Source organism: Ranitomeya imitator, chromosome 4 (genome assembly GCF_032444005.1).
Source record: "Ranitomeya imitator isolate aRanImi1 chromosome 4, aRanImi1.pri, whole genome shotgun sequence".
Lineage (NCBI taxonomy): Eukaryota > Metazoa > Chordata > Amphibia > Anura > Dendrobatidae > Ranitomeya > Ranitomeya imitator.
The window spans coordinates 9,012,248-9,031,942 of NC_091285.1; the positions used below are offsets into that span (position 1 = coordinate 9,012,248).

Here is a 19,695-nt window from a genome sequence, read left to right on the forward strand (position 1 = left end):
CCAGGGCTGTTGTCAGAGGTACTCAGGGGTGTGGTCTCAGATACCCAGGGCTGTTGTCAGAGGTACTCAGGGGTGTGGTCTCAGATACCCAGGGCTGTTTTCAGATGTACTCAGGGGTGTGGTCTAAGATACCCAGGGCTCTTGTCAGAGGTACTGAGGGGTGTGGTCTGAGATACCCAGGACTGTTGTCAGAGATACTCAGGGGTGTGGTCTGAGATACCCAGGGCTCTTGTCAGAGGTACTGAGTTGTGTGGTCTGAGATACCCAGGGCTCTTGTCAGAGGTACTCAGGGGTGTGGTCTGAGATACCCAGGGCTGTTGTCAGAGGTACTCAGGGGTGTGGTCTGAGATACCCAGGGCTGTTGTTAGAGGTACTCAGGGGTGTGGTCTGAGATACCCAGGGCTGTTGTCAGAGGTACTCAGGGATGTGGTCTGAGAAACCCAGGGCTGTTGTCAGAGGTACTCAGGGGTGTGGTCTGAGATACCCAGGGCTGTTGTCTGAGGTACTGAGGGGTGTGGTCTGAGATACCCAGGGCTGTTGTCAGAGGTACTCAGGGGTGTGGTCTGAGATACCCAGGGCTGTTGTCAGAGGTACTCAGGGGTGTGGTCTGAGATACCCAGGGCTGTTGTCAGAGGTACTCAGGGGTGTGGTCTGAGATACCCAGGGCTGTTGTCAGAGATACTCAGGGGTGTGGTCTGAGATACCCAGGGCTGTTGTCAGAGGTACTCAGGGGTATGGTCTGAGATACCCAGGGCTGTTGTCAGAGGTACTCAGGGATGTGGTCTGAGATACCCAGGGCTGTTGTCAGAGGTACTCAGGGATGTGGTCTGAGATACCCAGGGCTGTTGTCTGAGGTACTGAGGGGTGTGGTCTGAGATACCCAGGGCTGTTGTCAGAGGTACTGAGGGGTGTGGTCTGAGATACCCAGGGCTGTTGTCAGAGGTACTGAGGGGTGTGGTCTGAGATACCCAGGGCTGTTGTCAGAGGTACTCAGGGGTGTGGTCTGAGATACCCAGGGCTGTTGTCAGAGGTACTCAGGGGTGTGGTCTCAGATACCCAGGGCTGTTGTCAGAGGTACTCAGGGGTGTGGTCTCAGATACCCAGGGCTGTTTTCAGATGTACTCAGGGGTGTGGTCTAAGATACCCAGGGCTCTTGTCAGAGGTACTGAGGGGTGTGGTCTGAGATACCCAGGGCTGTTGTCAGAGATACTCAGGGGTGTGGTCTGAGATACCCAGGGCTCTTGTCAGAGGTACTGAGGGGTGTGGTCTGAGATACCCAGGGCTCTTGTCAGAGGTACTGAGGGGTGTGGTCTGAGATACCCAGGGCTGTTGTCAGAGGTACTCAGGGGTGTGGTCTGAGATACCCAGGGCTGTTGTCAGAGGTACTCAGGGGTGTGGTCTGAGATACCCAGGGCTGTTGTCAGAGGTACTCAGGGGTGTGGTCTGAGATACCCAGGGCTGTTGTCAGAGGTACTCAGGGGTGTGGTCTGAGATACCCAGGGCTGTTGTCAGAGGTACTCAGGGATGTGGTCTGAGAAACCCAGGGCTGTTGTCAGAGGTACTCAGGGGTGTGGTCTGAGATACCCAGGGCTGTTGTCTGAGGCACTGAGGGGTGTGGTCTGAGATACCCAGGGCTGCTGTCAGAGGTACTCATGGGTGTGGTCTGAGATACCCAGGGCTGTTGTCAGAGATACTCAGGGGTGTGGTCTGAGATACCCAGGGCTGTTGTCAGAGGTACTCAGGGGTGTGGTCTGAGATACCCAGGGCTGTTGTCAGAGATACTCAGGGGTGTGGTCTGAGATACCCAGGGCTGTTGTCAGAGGTACTCGGGTGTGGTCTGAGATACCCAGGGCTGTTGTCAGAGGTACTCAGGGATGTGGTCTGAGATACCCAGGGCTGTTGTCAGAGGTACTCAGGGGTGTGGTCTGAGATACCTAGGGCTGTTGTCTGAGGTACTGAGGGGTGTGGTCTGAGATACCCAGGGCTGTTGTCAGAGGTACTGAGGGGTGTGGTCTGAGATACCCAGGGCTCTTGTCAGAGGTACTGAGGGGTGTGGTCTGAGATACCCAGGGCTGTTGTCAGAGATACTGAGGGGTGTGGTCTGAGATACCCAGGGCTCTTGTCAGAGGTACTGAGGGGTGTGGTCTGAGATACCCAGGGCTGTTGTCAGAGGTACTGAGGGGTGTGGTCTGAGATACCCAGGGCTGTTGTCAGAGGTACTGAGGGGTGTGGTCTGAGATACCCAGTGCTGTTGTCAGGGGTACTGAGGGGTGTGGTCTGAGATACCCAGGGCTGTTGTCAGAGGTACTGAGGGGTGTGGTCTGAGATACCCAGGGCTGTTGTCAGAGATACTCAGGGGTGTGGTCTCAGATACCCAGGGCTGTTGTCAGAGGTACTCAGGGGTGTGGTCTGAGATACCCAGGACTGTTGTCTGAGGTACTCAGTGATGTGGTCTAAGATACCCAGGGCTGTTGTCAGAGGTACTCAGGGGTGTGGTCTAAGATACCCAGGACTGTTGTCTGAGTTACTCAGGATTTTGGTCAGAGATACCCAGGGCTGTTGTCTAAGGTACTCAGGGGTGTGGTCTAAGATACCCAGGGCTGTTGTCAGAGGTACTCAGGGGTGTGGTCTGAGATACCCAGGGCTGTTGTCAGAGGTACTCAGGGGTGTGGTCTGAGATACCCAGGGCTGTTGTCAGAGGTACTCAGGGGTGTGGTCAGAGATACCCAGGGCTGTTGTCTGAAGTACTCAGGGGTGTGGTCTGAAATACCCAGGGCTGTTGTCAGAGGTACTGAGGGGTGTGGTCTGAGATACTCAGGGCTGTTGTCAGAGGTACTCAGGGGTGTGGTCTGAGATACCCAGGGCTGTTGTCTGAGTCACTCAGGAGTGTGGTCTGAGTTACCTAGAGGTGTGATGGTAGAACTGTAGCCTTAGTTACATGGCCTAGGTGTGGCCTAAGTTACTTGGGATGTAGTCTGACTTATGCAGAAGTGTGGCCTGAATTATTGGGGTGTGGTCTGTGTTACTCGGAGGTGTTGACTGAGTTCTTCAGGTTTAAGTTAGAGTGTAGTTTGCGTTACTCAGTGGTGTGGACTGAGCTATTTAGGGGAGAGCGCTACTCATGGGTGTATGATAAGTTACTCATGGGTGAAGTCGGTTGTAACAGAGAGTCACCCCAGACTGTACACATGGACCATACTGTAATCAGGCCTACATTAACATTCCTTGTCCTGCATCTGGTGGGCCCATGTGTGTCTTTGTTCCTCTCTGTGGGGGGCATCTCCAATACACAAACCTGTAGCCAGACTGCAGACAGGGTTTCTGGAACATTCTTAATCCATGAAGCTATGTTTAAGGGGGTGGGTGTTAGTATCTCTGCCCCAACAAGGGGGCTGATCCCAAGAGTGGTAGGACAATAAGCCACATGTTCAGTTAGTTGATGCCTTGTCTTGGGAAGGAAGGATCTGCAGCTGCGGCCAGGTCCTGTGTCATGAATAGAGACGGAAGATCATTTGCACGTGGGATTGTCATGTCTTACAACCCAGCTGAATTTAAGGACTGAATCTAGAGATTGTTGTTACAGATTCCTTGGCATCCAGTTACCAGGTGGCGCCCCCGGATCGGCTCCCTTTGTGTGGACTCATTACGGATGCTGTAGCATTACCCTCATTTGTGCTGCCCAGCTCCCTGTTCTAATAAATCTCGTTGGATTGTTTATCGGCCTGGTGTTTCTTCAGGCACATCAGTTACTCTGAGGTTGTGGTCTCAGTAACTTAGGGGGTGTGGTCAGTTACAGGGTGTGGTCTCAGATACTCAGGGGTGTGGTCAGTTACTCCAAGTGAGTGGATTGAGATACCTATGGATGTGGTCAGTTACTCCAAGGATGTGGTCTGCAATACTCAGGGGTGTGGTCAGTTACTCCAAGGGTGTGGGCTGAGTTACCCATGGGTGTGGTCAGTTACAGGGTGTGGTCTGAGATACTCAGGGGTGTGGTCAGTTACTCCAAGTGAGTGGATTGAGATACCTATAGGTGTGATCAGTTACTCCAAGGGTGTGGGCTGAGTTACCCTTGGGTGTGGTCAGTTACTCCAAGGGTGTGGTCTGAAATACTCAGGGGTGTGGTCAGTTACTCCAAGGGTGTGGGCTGAGTTACCCTTGGGTGTGGTCAGTTACTCCAAGGGTGTGGTCTGAAATACTCAGGGGTGTGGTCAGTTACTCCAAGGGTGTGGGCTGAAATACCCATGGGTGTGGTCAGTTACAGGGTGTGGTCTGAGATACTCAGGGGTGTGGTCAGTTACTCCAAGTGAGTGGATTGAGATACCTATAGGTGTGATCAGTTACTCCAAGGGTGTGGGCTGAGTTACCCTTGGGTGTGGTCAGTTACAGGGTGTGGTCTGAAATACTCAGGGGTGTGGTCAGTTACTCCAAGGGTGTGGGCTGAGTTACCCATGGGTGTGGTCAGTTACAGGGTGTGGTCTGAGATACTCAGGGGTGTGGTCAGTTACTCCAAGTGAGTGGATTGAGATACCTATAGGTGTGATCAGTTACTCCAAGGGTGTGGGCTGAGTTACCCTTGGGTGTGGTCAGTTACTCCAAGGGTGTGGTCTGAAATACTCAGGGGTGTGGTCAGTTACTCCAAGGGTGTGGGCTGAGTTACCCTTGGGTGTGGTCAGTTACTCCAAGGGTGTGGTCTGAAATACTCAGGGGTGTGGTCAGTTACTCCAAGGGTGTGGGCTGAAATACCCATGGGTGTGGTCAGTTACAGGGTGTGGTCTGAGATACTCAGGGGTGTGGTCAGTTACTCCAAGTGAGTGGATTGAGATACCTATAGGTGTGATCAGTTACTCCAAGGGTGTGGGCTGAGTTACCCTTGGGTGTGGTCAGTTACAGGGTGTGGTCTGAAATACTCAGGGGTGTGGTCAGTTACTCCAAGGGTGTGGGCTGAGTTACCCATGGGTGTGGTCAGTTACAGGGTGTGGTCTGAGATACTCAGGGGTGTGGTCAGTTACTCCAAGTGAGTGGATTGAGATACCTATAGGTGTGATCAGTTACTCCAAGGGTGTGGGCTGAGTTACCCTTGGGTGTGGTCAGTTACTCCAAGGGTGTGGTCTGAAATACTCAGGGGTGTGGTCAGTTACTCCAAGGGTGTGGGCTGAGTTACCCTTGGGTGTGGTCAGTTACTCCAAGGGTGTGGTCTGAAATACTCAGGGGTGTGGTCAGTTACTCCAAGGGTGTGGGCTGAAATACCCATGGGTGTGGTCAGTTACAGGGTGTGGTCTGAGATACTCAGGGGTGTGGTCAGTTACTCCAAGTGAGTGGATTGAGATACCTATAGGTGTGATCAGTTACTCCAAGGGTGTGGGCTGAGTTACCCTTGGGTGTGGTCAGTTACAGGGTGTGGTCTGAAATACTCAGGGGTGTGGTCAGTTACTCCAAGGGTGTGGGCTGAGTTACCCATGGGTGTGGTCAGTTACAGGGTGTGGTCTGAGATACTCAGGGGTGTGGTCAGTTACTCCAAGTGAGTGGATTGAGATACCTATAGGTGTGATCAGTTACTCCAAGGGTGTGGGCTGAGTTACCCTTGGGTGTGGTCAGTTACTCCAAGGGTGTGGTCTGAAATACTCAGGGGTGTGGTCAGTTACTCCAAGGGTGTGGGCTGAGTTACCCATGGGTGTGGTCAGTTACAGGGTGTGGTCTGAAATACTCAGGGGTGTGGTCAGTTACTCCAAGGGTGTGGTCAGTTACAGGGTGTGGTCTCAGATACTCAGGGGTGTGGTCAGTTACTCCAAGTGTGTGGATTGAGATACCTATGGATGTGGTCATTTACTCCAAGGATGTGGTCTGAAATACTCAGGGGTGTGGTCAGTTACTCCAAGGGTGTGGGCTGAGTTACCCATGGGTGTGGTCAGTTACAGGGTGTGGTCTGAAATACTCAGGGGTGTGGTCAAGTTACTCCAGGGGTGTGGGCTGAGTTACCCATGGGTGTGGTCAGTTACTCAGAGGGTGCGGTCTGATACTTAGGGGTGTGGTCAGTTACTCCAAGGGTGTGGAATGAGATACCTATGGGTGTGGTGACTTCTTTTAGGTGTGTAGTCTGAGATTCTCAGGGGTGTGGTCAGTGACTCCAACGGTGTAGACTGAGATACATATGGGTGTGGTCAGTTACTCCAAGGGTGTGGTTTGAGCTACTCACGAGTATGGTCTGTTACTCCAAGGGTGTGGACTGAGATACCTATGGGTATGATCAGTTACTCCAACTATGTTGTCTGAGATACTCAGTGGTGTGGTCAGTTACTTTAAGGGTGTGGGCTGAGTTACCCATGGGTGTGGTCAGTTACTCAGAGGGTGTGGTCTGAGATACCTATGGGTATGGTCAGTTAAGCCAACCGTGTTGTCTGAGATACTCAGTGGTGTGGTCAGTTACTCCAAGGGTGTGGTCTGAGTTACTCACGGGTGTGGTCAGTTACTCCAAGGGTGTGGACTGAGATACCTATGGGTATGGTCAGTTACTTCAATGGTGTTGTCTGAGATACTCACAGGTGTGATCAGTTACTCCAAGGGTGTGGGCTGAGTTACCCATGGGTGTGGTCAGTTACTCAGAGGGTGTGGTCTGAGATACTCAGGGGTGTGGTCAGTTACTCAAAGGGTGTGGAATGATATACCTATGGATGTGGTCACTTCTTCTTTTAGGTGTGTAGTCTGAGATTCTCAGGGGTGTTGTCAGTGACTGCAACGGTGTGGACTGAGATATATATGGGTGTGGTCAGTTACTCCAAGGGTGTGTACTGAGATACCTATGGGTATGGTCAGTTACTCCAATGGTGTTGTCTGAGATACTCAGGGGTATGGTCACTTACTTGAAGGGTGTGGACTGAGATACCAATGGGTGTGGCCAGTTACTCCAAGGGTGTGGTCAGTTACTCCAAGGGTGTGGTCTGATTAACTCATGGGTGTGGTCAGTTACTCCAAGGGTGTGGACTGAGATACCTATGGGTGTAGTCAGTTACTCCAAGGGTGTCGTCTGAGTTACTCATGGGTTTGGTCAGTTTCTACAAGGGTGTGGGCAGTTACTCCAAGGGTATGGTCTGAGTTACTCATGGGTGTGGTCAGTTACTCAGAGGCTGTGGACTGAGATACATATGGGTGTGGTCAGTTACTCCAAGGGTGTGGACTGAGATACCTATGGGTGTGGTCAGTTACTCATGGATGTGGTCAGTTACTCAGAGGCTGTGGACTGAGATACATATAGGTGTGGTCAGTTACTCATGGGTGTGGTCAGCTACTCCAAGGGTGTGGACTGAGATACCTATGGGTATGGTCAGTTACTCTAACGGTGATGTCTGAGGTACTCAGTGGTGTGGTCAGTTACTTCAAGGGTGTGGGCTGAGATACCTATGGGTGTGGTCAGTTACTCAGAGGCTGTGGACTGAGATACATATGGGTGTGGTTAGCTACTCCAAGGGTGTGGACTGAGATACATATGGGTGTGGTCAGTTACCCTAACGGTGTTGTCTGAGATACTCAGTGGTATGGCCAGTTACTTCAAGGGTGAGGGCTGGGTTACCCATGGGTGTAGTCAGTTACTCCAAGGGTGTGGTCTGAGTTACTCATGGGTTTGGTCAGTTTCTACAAGGGTGTGGGCAGAGTTACTCCAAGGGTATGGTCTGAGTTACTCATGGGTGTGGTCAGTTACTCAGAGGCTGTGGACTGAGATACATATGGGTGTGGTCAGTTACTCCAAGGGTATGGTCTGAGTTACTCATGGGTGTGGTCAGTTACTCAGAGGCTGTGGACTGAGATACATATGGGTGTGGTCAGTTACTCCAAGGGTGAGGGCTGGGTTACCCATGGGTGTGGTCAGTTACTCAGAGGGTGTGGGCTGGGTTACCCACGGGTGTGGTCAGTTACTCAGAGGGTGTGGGCTGGGTTACCCATGGGTGTGGTCAGTTACTCAGAGGGTGTGGGCTGGGTTACCCATGGGTGTGGTCAGTTACTCAGAGGGTGTGGTCAGTTACTCAGAGGGTGTGGTCAGTTACTCAGAGGGTGTGGTCAGTTACTCAGAGGGTGTGGGCTGGGTTACCCATGGGTGTGGTCAGTTACTCAGAGGCTGTGGACTGAGATACATATGGGTGTGGTCAGTTACTCCAAGGGTGAGGGCTGGGTTACCCACGGGTGTGGTCAGTTACTCAGAGGGTGTGGTCTGAGATACTTTGGGGTGTGATTTAATGAACATTATCTCCTGAAAGCCGCCCCCCTGTAGCAGGGAGCCTGCAGGAAGGATACTTCCACTCCACGATGCTGATACAGGCTCTGCGGATGGGGTTTTTCAGGGTGAGACATAGTAACGCCCGTGGAGGTCTCGTCGACGTTGTGGCCCCTTGTTTTTTCTGCTTGCTATATTGCTGTCTTTTCCTCTGCGTGGAGCTGACCGTGGATATGGTGGCATTGGCCGTACTGCCCATTAACTTAGCCTGGCGAGCAGCATCGATCGCGGCCTGCCAGGAGAGGGCGGCACCTGGGGATGCAATGTGCTCGGTCGCCAGGCCGGCGGTGCAGTTCATGGTGCCCAGTGCAGGGAGAGGGTTTGTGTAATTCGAGCCTAAAAAAAAAGGGAAGAAAAAAGACAAAAAACTGTTACATGAGAGCATCATTCAGCAGAAAGTCTGAGAGTTCAGTCACCTCTAGAGCTGAATTCATAATTCTGTCTGTATCCCGGTAGCTCAGAGACATGAGGGCCTCACGTCTCACTGCTGCCCCCTGCTGGTTCACTGTCCATAGCCAGCATGATCTTCAGAGGTAGTGCAACTTAGCCAAGGGTGTTCGAATAGCAGAATTAAGTGCATTGCAGCTCTGGAATTGACTCACTGAACATTATAAAACTCTGCAAAGACGACATGAACACAGCAAGAGCGACTGTAAGCTGTACATTATATAATGGTGACTGTAGCCTGTACAGTATTCAGTGGGTCAGGGTTACAAGTACTTAAAGTACAGAGAGATCCTGGATGAAAACCTCTTCCCGAGGGCTCTGGACCTCAGAGTTGGCCGAAGGTTCAATGACCCTAAGCACACAGCTAAAATAACAAAGGAGCGGCTTCAGAACAACTGACCATTCCTGACCGGCCCAGCCAGAGCCCGGACCTAAACCCCATGGAGCATCTCTGGAGAGACCTGAACATGGCGTCCACCAACGTTCACCATCTAACCTGACGGAACTGGAGAGGATCTGCAAGGAGGAACGTCCGAGGATCCCCAAATCCAGGGGTGGAAAACTTGTTCCATCATTCCCAAGAAGACTCATGGCTGTACGAGCTCAAAAGGGGCTTCTACCAATACTGAGCAAAGGGGCTGAAGACTTATGGCCATGGGAGAGTTCAGTTTTTCTTTTTTATTACATTTACAAACATTTCTACATTTCTGTTTTTTTCAGTCACGATGTGGTGCAGAGTGAACATTAATGAGAAAAAATGAACTTTTTTGAATTTACCAAATGGCTGCAATGAAACAAAGAGTGAAAAATGTAAAATACTTTATGTACCCACTGTAGCTCAGACTCCCGTACATTATAGCTCAGCGTCCTGTACATTATAGCTCAGCGTCCTGTACATTATAGCTCAGCGTCCTGTATATTATAGCTCAGCGTCCTGTATATTATAGCTCAGCGTCCTGTACATTATAGCTCAGCGTCCTGTACATTATAGATCAGCGTCCTGTACATTATAGCTCAGACTCCCGTACATTATAGCTCAGCGTCCTGTACATTATAGCTCAGCGTCCTGTACATTATAGCTCAGCGTCCTGTACATTATAGCTCAGCGTCCTGTATATTATAGCTCAGCGTCCTGTACATTATAGCTCAGCGTCCTGTACATTATAGCTCAGCGTCCTGTACATTATAGCTCAGCGTCCTGTACATTATAGCTCAGCGTCCTGTACATTATAGCTCAGCGTCCTGTATATTATAGCTCAGCGTCCTGTACATTATAGCTCAGCGTCCTGTATATTATAGCTCAGCGTCCTGTATATTATAGCTCAGCGTCCTGTACATTATAGCTCAGCGTCCTGTACATTATAGCTCAGCGTCCTGTATATTATAGCTCAGCGTCCTGTACATTATAGCTCAGCGTCCTGTACATTATAGGTCAGCGTCCTGTATATTATAGCTCAGCGTCCTGTACATTATAGATCAGCGTCCTGTACATTATAGATCAGCGTCCTGTACATTATAGCTCAGCGTCCTGTACATTATAGCTCAGCGTCCTGTACATTATAGATCAGCGTCCTGTACATTATAGCTCAGACTCCCGTACATTATAGCTCAGCGTCCTGTACATTATAGCTCAGCGTCCTGTACATTATAGCTCAGCGTCCTGTACATTATAGCTCAGCGTCCTGTATATTATAGCTCAGCGTCCTGTACATTATAGCTCAGCGTCCTGTACATTATAGCTCAGCGTCCTGTACATTATAGCTCAGCGTCCTGTACATTATAGCTCAGCGTCCTGTACATTATAGCTCAGCGTCCTGTATATTATAGCTCAGCGTCCTGTACATTATAGCTCAGCGTCCTGTATATTATAGCTCAGCGTCCTGTACATTATAGCTCAGCGTCCTGTACATTATAGCTCAGCGTCCTGTACATTATAGCTCAGCGTCCTGTATATTATAGCTCAGCGTCCTGTACATTATAGCTCAGCGTCCTGTACATTATAGCTCAGCGTCCTGTATATTATAGCTCAGCGTCCTGTACATTATAGCTCAGCGTCCTGTACATTATAGCTCAGCGTCCTGTATATTATAGCTCAGCGTCCTGTATATTATAGCTCAGCGTCCTGTACATTATAGCTCAGCGTCCTGTACATTATAGCTCAGCGTCCTGTATATTATAGCTCAGCGTCCTGTACATTATAGCTCAGCGTCCTGTATATTATAGCTCAGCGTCCTGTACATTATAGCTCAGCGTCCTGTATATTATAGCTCAGCGTCCTGTACATTATAGCTCAGCGTCCTGTATATTATAGCTCAGCGTCCTGTATATTATAGCTCAGCGTCCTGTACATTATAGCTCAGCGTCCTGTACATTATAGCTCAGCGTCCTGTACATTATAGCTCAGCGTCCTGTATATTATAGCTCAGCGTCCTGTACATTATAGCTCAGCGTCCTGTACATTATAGCTCAGCGTCCTGTATATTATAGCTCAGCGTCCTGTATATTATAGCTCAGCGTCCTGTACATTATAGCTCAGCGTCCTGTACATTATAGCTCAGCGTCCTGTACATTATAGCTCAGCGTCCTGTATATTATAGCTCAGCGTCCTATACATTATAGCTCAGCGTCCTGTACATTATAGCTCAGCGTCCTGTACATTATAGCTCAGCGTCCTGTATATTATAGCTCAGCGTCCTGTACATTATAGCTCAGCGTCCTGTACATTATAGCTCAGCGTCCTGTATATTATAGCTCAGCGTCCTGTACATTATAGCTCAGCGTCCTGTACATTATAGCTCAGCGTCCTGTACATTATAGATCAGCGTCCTGTACATTATAGATCAGCGTCCGGTACATTATAGCTCAGCGTCCTGTACATTATAGCTCAGCGTCCTGTACATTATAGCTCAGTGTCCTGTATATTATAGATCAGCGTCTTGTACATTATAGATCAGCGTCTTGTACATTATAGATCAGCGTCCGGTACATTATAGATCAGCGTCCTGTACATTATAGATCAGCATCCTGTACATTATAGATCAGCGTCCTGTACATTATAGATCAGCGTCCTGTACATTATAGCTCAGCGTCCTGTACATTATAGCTCAGCGTCCTGTATATTATAGATCAGCGTCCTGTACATTATAGATTAGCGTCCTGTACATTATAGCTCAGCGTTCTGTATATTATAGATCAGCGTCCTGTACATTATAGATTAGCGTCCTGTACATTATAGATCAGCGTCCTGTATATTATAGTCAGAACACGGTCCAAAGGGTCAGGCAGCAGAAGATCAGAAGTCAGAGCAACAGAACCAGGCTAACACTCACCAAGAAGCACAAACTACAGCTGGCAGGGATCGGTGGCAGACAGCGCAGGTAAGTAGCTTTGCGATTACCAGAACACTGAACACCTGCAGAAATCGCGCACACCCCGGACACAGATTGGACAGCAGTGCTGTCAATTAAGGCACCAACAGCCCAGCAAGCCCATCGCAGATGGACACAGACAGCTCAGCAAGACAGTTTCCATAGAACAGCATAGCAATCATTCACTGAGCAGAGGAATCGTGACAGTGCACCCCTTCTAGGGGGGCCATGGGACCCTCAGGTTTACTAAGAAACCTGCAATGGAAGTCCCTGACCAGACGATCGACAACGACAGCTCGAGCAGGGACCCAAGATCTCTCTTCGGGGCCGTAACTTCTGCAATGAATGAGGTACTGGAGGGAATTACGGACATTTCGGGAATCGACAATCTTTTGAACTTCAAACTCAAAACTGTCATTGACAGAAACCGGTGAAGATGAAGATGAAGGAGCCAAAATGGAAGGGACAAACTCTGTTAGCAGTGATGGAGGAAGTCTTAATATGAAAGCCACAGGGTTAACTATGGTACCTCCAAAATCTCATATGGACCAATAAACATAGGACCCAACTTGGCTGATGGCATTTTTAACTTAATAATTTTGGAAGAAAGCCAGACTTTATCACCAACCTTGAATATGGGACCCCCTGAACGTTTCCTATCGGCCTTTCGTTTCTGGCGACACTGGGCCACCTCAATATTCCTCTGAACATCTCTCCAGACATCCCCCAATTTTTGCATAGCAACCTCTACTCCCGGACAATCAGAACTCATTTTCGAGAAAACCATAATTACAAAATAAGGCGAGGTTCTAGTAGACTGGTTAACCCGACTGTTAAAGGCGAACTCAGCAAGAACGAGGGCCAGTCCTCTCGCTGAGCCGTAACCAAACACCTTAGAATTCGCTCCAAAGATTGATTTGTCCTCTCCATCTGACCGTTGGTTTCAGGATGGTGAGCAGAGGAAAACGACGGGTCAATCCCCAATCTCTTACGAAACGCTCTCCAGAATTTAGCGACAAACTGCGCCCTCCTATCAGATACAGTGTTCAGAGGAATGCCATGTAACGTCACCACATGACTGATGAATAACCTGGAAAGCGTCTCGGCATTAGGTAACCTTGATAACGGAACAAAGTGAGCTTGTTTACCGAATCGGTCAACCACCACCCAAATAACGGTTTTCCCACTGGACAAAGGCAAATTAGTGATGAAATCCATGGACAAATGAGTCCACGGTCTTTTCTGGAATAGGCAATGGAGCCAATTCCCCGTCCAAACCTCACAAGCGGATACAAACCTCGTAATGCCGTTAAGCACAGATGGCCACCAAAAAAAGTCTACCTATGGCTTTCTGTGTAGCAGTGACCCCGGGGTGACCACTCAAGATATGAAACTCTTGTAACATACGTAATCCGAGATACACAGGCACAAACAATTTAGATCCAGGAGTAGCAGAAGGAGCCAAAGACTGGACTTAGCGAATCTCAGCTTCCAATTCTGAGGATACCATAGAAATGACCATACCCTGAGGAAGAATGGAGGAAGGCTTTTCGGGAGGAGAAACTGAATCAAGTGTGACAAGGCATCAGTCCTAACATTCTTAGACCCCGGTCTGAACGTGATGGAAAAATTGAATCTAGAAAAAAAATAAGGACCACCTGGCCTGTCTAGGGGTTAAAAGTTTAGCAGATTCAATATAAGCTACATTTTTGTGATCAGTCACAACCGTGACCTGATGAGTAGCTCCCTCCAAAAAAAGCCTCCATTCCTCAAACGCTAACTTGACAGCAAGCAGTTCACGATTTCCAACATCATAATTTCTCTCAGTAGATGAAAACTTCCTAGAAAAAAATGCACATGGCTTAAGTTCGTCAGAGATTTAGGACCTTGAGACAAAACAGCCCCACACCCCAACCTCTGAGGAATCCACCTCTACGATAAATGGTTTCTGAAGATCAGGTTGGATCAAAACTGGAGAGGTCATGAAGCACTCTTTCTATCAAATGTCTCAATGGCATGTGACGACAAAACCTTTAGATTCACCCCCTTACATGTGAGATCGTAAGAGGTTCTGTGAAAAACTCCTAATAAATTTTCTACAGTAACTGGTGAATCCTAAAAAACGTTGTAGTGCTTTAAGGTCGTGAGGTTGAACCCAATCCATTGTAGCTTGCACCTTCCCAGGATCTGTCCTAAACCCTTCAGCAGATATGATGAACCCCAGAAACGATATTTCCTGAACAGAGAAAGTACATTTTTCTAATTTGGAAAACAAAGAATTTTCCCTGAGTCTTTGTAAAACATAACAAACGTGCTCATAGTGTGAATTCAGATCAGACAAAAAAATGAGAATGTCATCCAGGTATACACCATAAACCTTCCAGTGACATTGGAATAAATGTAATTCATAAAGTTCTAAAAGACAGTAGGTGCACTGGTTAAACCAAAAGACATGACCAGGTTCTCGAATAAACCCTCAGATGTTAGAAACGCCGTCTTCCACTCATCACCCTCCCGTAGTCGTATCAGATTATATGCCCCTCTAAGGTCAAGCTTAGAAAACCATTTGGCCCCAGTAAGCTGATTATATAGGTCGGGGATGAGTGGAAGCGGGTAAGTATTTCTAACCGTAATTTCGTTTTGTTCACGGAAATCGGGGCAAGGACGGAGCACACCATCTTTCTTTTTCACAAAGAAGAACCCTGCAGCTACAGGTGAGGAGGAGGGACGGATAGGACCCTTCCGTAAACTTTCATTGACATATTCGTTCATAGCAGTCCGTTCCGGTCCTGACAAGTTGTACAGGCGAGCTTTAGGAATTTTGGCATTAGGAATAAGATCAATAATAAGGATGATGGGGAGAGAGTATCTCTGCCTCTTTTTCCGAGAACACATCTCCAAAATCCTTCAGGTACCCCGGAAGATCCTCAAGACTAGCGGAGCAAATTTGCACAGAATGAAGACACTTTTTATGACAGTTGGGGCCCCACTAAACAATATCCTTTTGCCACCAATCAATTACAGGATTATGGATATGCAGCCAAGGAAACCCCAACACCAACCCAGCAGGTAAATTATCCAACACGTAACAGGAGATGGTCTCAGAGTGAAGAGTTCCCACTCTTAGTGTGATTTCCACCGTTACCAGCTGGACAATGTTCTGGAGTAACGGTGTTTTGTCAATAACAACAATTTGAATTGATCTTTCCAATCTAACTGTCCCTAATCCTAATTTAAGAACCAGTCCAGAATCAACAAAGTTCGCTGCAAACCCACAGTCAATGAAAGCAAGTGCTGATAACTACAGGTTCTGAAAACATAGGTCCACGTTCAACAGCACTTTATCTGCGGAGTAAAAGGGTACCTGGAAGTCTGAGTGACCTCCTCGAATATCACCCAGACTTAGGCGTTTCCCGACGGCTTGTTTGCTTGAGGGCGAACCGAGCAGTCTTTGAGAAAATGTCCAGAACGACCACAGTAGATGCAGAGTCCTAGATCATGCCGAAGTCTCCTCTCCATGGCCCAAGAGCTGGTGGTTCCAAGGTCCATTGGCACCATCTCAGGTAAGGAAACCAACTCGGGAAGAATGACCGAAACCCCTTGTTGCTCATCATTTCTCTCCAGAATTCTACGATCCATACCAATGGCATGAGTCATGGTCTCCCCCAAAGAACAAGGGGGGGAATTCAAAGCCAGACGTCCTTAAGAGCATCCATAAGGTCACGACGAAACTGACATCTGAGAGCAGCATCATTCCATAGAAATTCAGATGACAACTGCCGTAACTCTGAACTATAATCCTCTGCGACCTGGACTTCAAAAAAGGCGTCAACAGAAGCGCGTTCTGGGGCTAGAGGAGATAAGGAGACTGCCCAAGTTTGAGGACCCCCACACAATAATGACATGATTATACCCACCCACTGGGACTCATCAGCACAGTTAACCCCTTTCTGATATTAGACTACTATCCCGTCGAGGTGACATGGGCCCTTATGACCATCGACGGAATAGTACGTCATATGCGATCAGCCGCACTCACAGGGGGAGCGTGGCCGGGTGTCAGCTGATTATCACAGCTGACATCCGGCACTATGTTCCAGGAGCGGTCACGGACGGCTCCCAGCACTTTAACCGCCGGAACACTGAGATCAAACATGATCGCAGCGTTCCGGTGGCATAGGGAAGCATCGCGCAGGGAGGGGGCTCCCTGTGTTCTTCCCTGAGACCCTCGGAACAATGCAATGTGATCGCGTTGTTCCGAGTGTCTCCTCCTGTCTCCCCCCTGCAGGCCCCCGGATGTTATGATCAGGTGGCCTTGGAGCAGCATGAAATGACCTTCGCTGGAGCAGTGGTAACTTTACTGACCGCAAACCCTGATCCTATCACCGCAACTAGAAGTAGCCGTGGGGTGTGCCTAACCAGACCTAGACACCTCGACAGTCGGAGAACTAAATATCCCTAAAGATGGAAATAGGAAAACTCTCTTGCCTCAGAGTAGACCCCCAAAGGATAGGTAGCCCCCCACAAATAATGACTGTGAGTAGGAGAGGAAAAGACACACGCAGACAGAAAACAGGGATAAGCAAAGGAGGCCACTTCTACCTAGATAGGAAAGGATAGTACAGGATACTATGCGGTCAGCATAAAACACTACAAAATATCCACAGCAGAAAAATACAAAAACTCCACCACCTAACTAAAGATGTGGAGAGTATATCTGCGACTCCAGCGAATCCAACTAGACTGAGAAAAACATCAGGCACAGTCTAGCAGGAACAAAATAGAAACAAGATCAGCACAAAAAAATAAACACACAGCCGTGTGTCTAAAAAAATGAAGCAAACACTTATCTTTGCTGAGTTGGCAGCAAGCAGGAGAGGCCAGGCAGAGGACCAACACTTCCCCCCCCCCCCCTTCCCCGGGACAATGTAAAAAAGTAAAAAAAAAAATATATATATATATATATATATTTACACTGTGTAAAAATATATTTTTTAAAAATCCTAAATAAAGAAAACATATATATACTGCATATTGTTCCAATAAATACATTTCTTTATGTAAATAAAAAAAACAATAAAAGTACACATATTTAGTATCGTCCGTAACGACCCGACCTATAAAACTGTCCCACTAGTTAACCCCTTCAGTGAACACCGTAAAAAAAAAAAACGAGGCAAAAAAACAATGCTTTACCATCATACCGCCGAATAAAAAGTGGAATAACACGCGATCAAAAAGACGGATATAAATAACCATGGTACCGCTGAAAACGTCATCTTGTCCCGCAAAAACCAAGCAGCCACACAGCATCTTCAGCAAAAAAACAAAAAATTTATAGCCCTCAGAATAAAGCGATACAAAAATAATTATTTTTTATATAAAATAGTTTTTATTGTATAAAAGCGCCAAAACATAAAAAAAATGAAAAGAAATTCATGAATTGCTGGTTTTTATTCATTCTGCCTAACAAAAATCGAAATAAAAAGCGATCAAAAAATGTCATGTGCTCAAAAATTATACCAATAACGTCAACTCGTCCCGCAAAAAACAAGACCTGACATGACTCAGTGGACCAAAATATGGAAAAATTATAGCTCTCAAAATGTGGTGACGCAAAAACTATTTTTTGCAAAAAAAAGCGTCTTTTAGTGTGTGACGGCTGCCAATCATAAAAATCCGCTAGAAATAGTAAATCAACCCCCCCCCCCTTTATCACCCCCTTAGTTAGGGAAAAATAATAAAATAAAAAAAAAATGTATTTATTTCCATTTTCCCATTAGGGTTAGGGTTGGGGCTAAAGTTCGGGTTGGGGCTAAAGTTCGGGTTAGAATTGGAGCTAAAGTTCGGGTTAGGATTGGAGCGAAAGTTAGGGTTAGGGTTGGGGCTGAGGTGAGGGTTAGGGTTGGGGCTAAAGTTAGGGTTAGGGTTAAAGTTAGGGTTGGGGCTAAAGTTCGGGTTGGGGCTAAAGTTCGGGTTAGGGTTGGAGCTAAAGTTAGGGTTAGGATTGGGGCTGAGGCGAGGGTTAGGGTTGGAGCTAAAGTTAGGGTTAGGGTTGGGGCTGAGGTGAGGGTTAGGGTTGGGGCTAAGGTTAAAGTTAGGGTTGGGACTAGAGTTGGGGTTAGGGTTTGGATTACGTTTATGTACATTATAGATCAGCGTCCTGTACATTATAGATCAGCGTCCTGTATATTATAGATCAGCGTCCTGTACATTATAGATCAGTGTCCTGTATATTATAGATCAGTGTCCTGTACATTATAGATCAGTGTCCTCTACATTATAGCTCATTGTCCCGTACATTATAGATCAGTGTCCAGTACATTATAGCTCAGTGTCCTGTACATTATAGATCAGTGTCCAGTACATTATAGATTAGCGTCCTGTACATTATAGATCAGTGTCCTGTACATTATAGCTCAGCGGCCTGTATATTATAGATCAGTGTCCTGTACATTATAGATCAGCGTCCTGTATATTATAGATCAGTGTCCAGTACATTATAGATTAGCGTCCTGTACATTATAGATCAGTGTCCAGTACATTATAGATTAGCGTCCTGTACATTATAGATCAGCGTCCTGTACATTATAGATCAGCGTCCTGTACATTATAGATCAGCGTCCTGTACATTATAGCTCAGCGTCCTGTACATTATAGCTCAGCGTCCTGTACATTATAGCTCAGCGTCCTGTACATTATAGATCAGTGTCCAGTACATTATAGATTAGCGTCCTGTACATTATAGATCAGTGTCCTGTACATTATAGATCAGTGTCCTGTACATTATAGCTCAGCGTCCTGTACATTATAGCTCAGCGGCCTGTATATTATAGATCAGTGTCCTGTACATTATAGATCAGCGTCCTGTATATTATAGATCAGTGTCCAGTACATTATAGATTAGCGTCCTGTACATTATAGATCAGTGTCCAGTACATTATAGATTAGCGTCCTGTACATTATAGATCAGCGTCCTGTACATTATAGATCAGCATCCTGTACATTATAGATTAGCGTCCTGTACATTATAGATCAGCGTCCTGTACATTATAGCTCAGCGTCCTGTACATTATAGCTCAGCGTCCTGTACATTATAGATCAGCGTCCTGTACATTATAGCTCAGCGTCCTGTACATTATAGCTCAGCGTCCTGTACATTATAGATCAGCGTCCTGTACATTATAGATCAGCGTCCTGTATATTATAGTTCAGAGGCGGGGGCCTGCAGATGCGTTGTCGCAGCTCTGGCAGGGAGTGGAGGACCCCCTATGTGGCGGTTGCAGTGGCGGCCGTACAGTTGGCGGCTGTGGTTCGGGGTCTTTCTCGGTTCCGTCCAGTTCAGTCATTTTTGTGTCCCCCCTCGTCCGCTTCCTCCGTGTGTCGCTCCTAACAAGGTAACAGTCGGCGGCTGCCTCGTCTCTGTCCCGCTGCAGCCAATCACCGGGGTCCGGATCTTTCCTCATCACTTTTCTAGTGACGGCTAAAAATATCCCCATGTTACATGAAGGAATGAGCGGCATCCGAAGAGGGGGGCACTTACTTATCCTGGTGATGTCAAGATGAGATCCAGACCCCCGACACCGGGGATGACGTTGACGCCGATTCTGTCCAGAC

The 19,695-nt window shown here is 47.7% G+C and overlaps 1 protein-coding gene across 4 annotated transcripts in view; it reads right to left on the bottom strand.

Annotated features, from left to right (window-relative positions):
* The window catches only part of CACNA1C (calcium voltage-gated channel subunit alpha1 C), a 317,941-nt gene that overhangs the window by 251,151 nt on the left and 47,095 nt on the right, over window positions 1-19,695 (bottom strand). For all 4 annotated transcript variants that reach the window (XM_069762924.1, XM_069762925.1, XM_069762923.1 and 1 more), the window contains exon 2: window positions 8,284-8,599. In XM_069762924.1, the coding sequence (XP_069619025.1) occupies window positions 8,284-8,599 (316 nt within the window). The remainder of the gene's footprint in view (window positions 1-8,283; window positions 8,600-19,695) is intronic.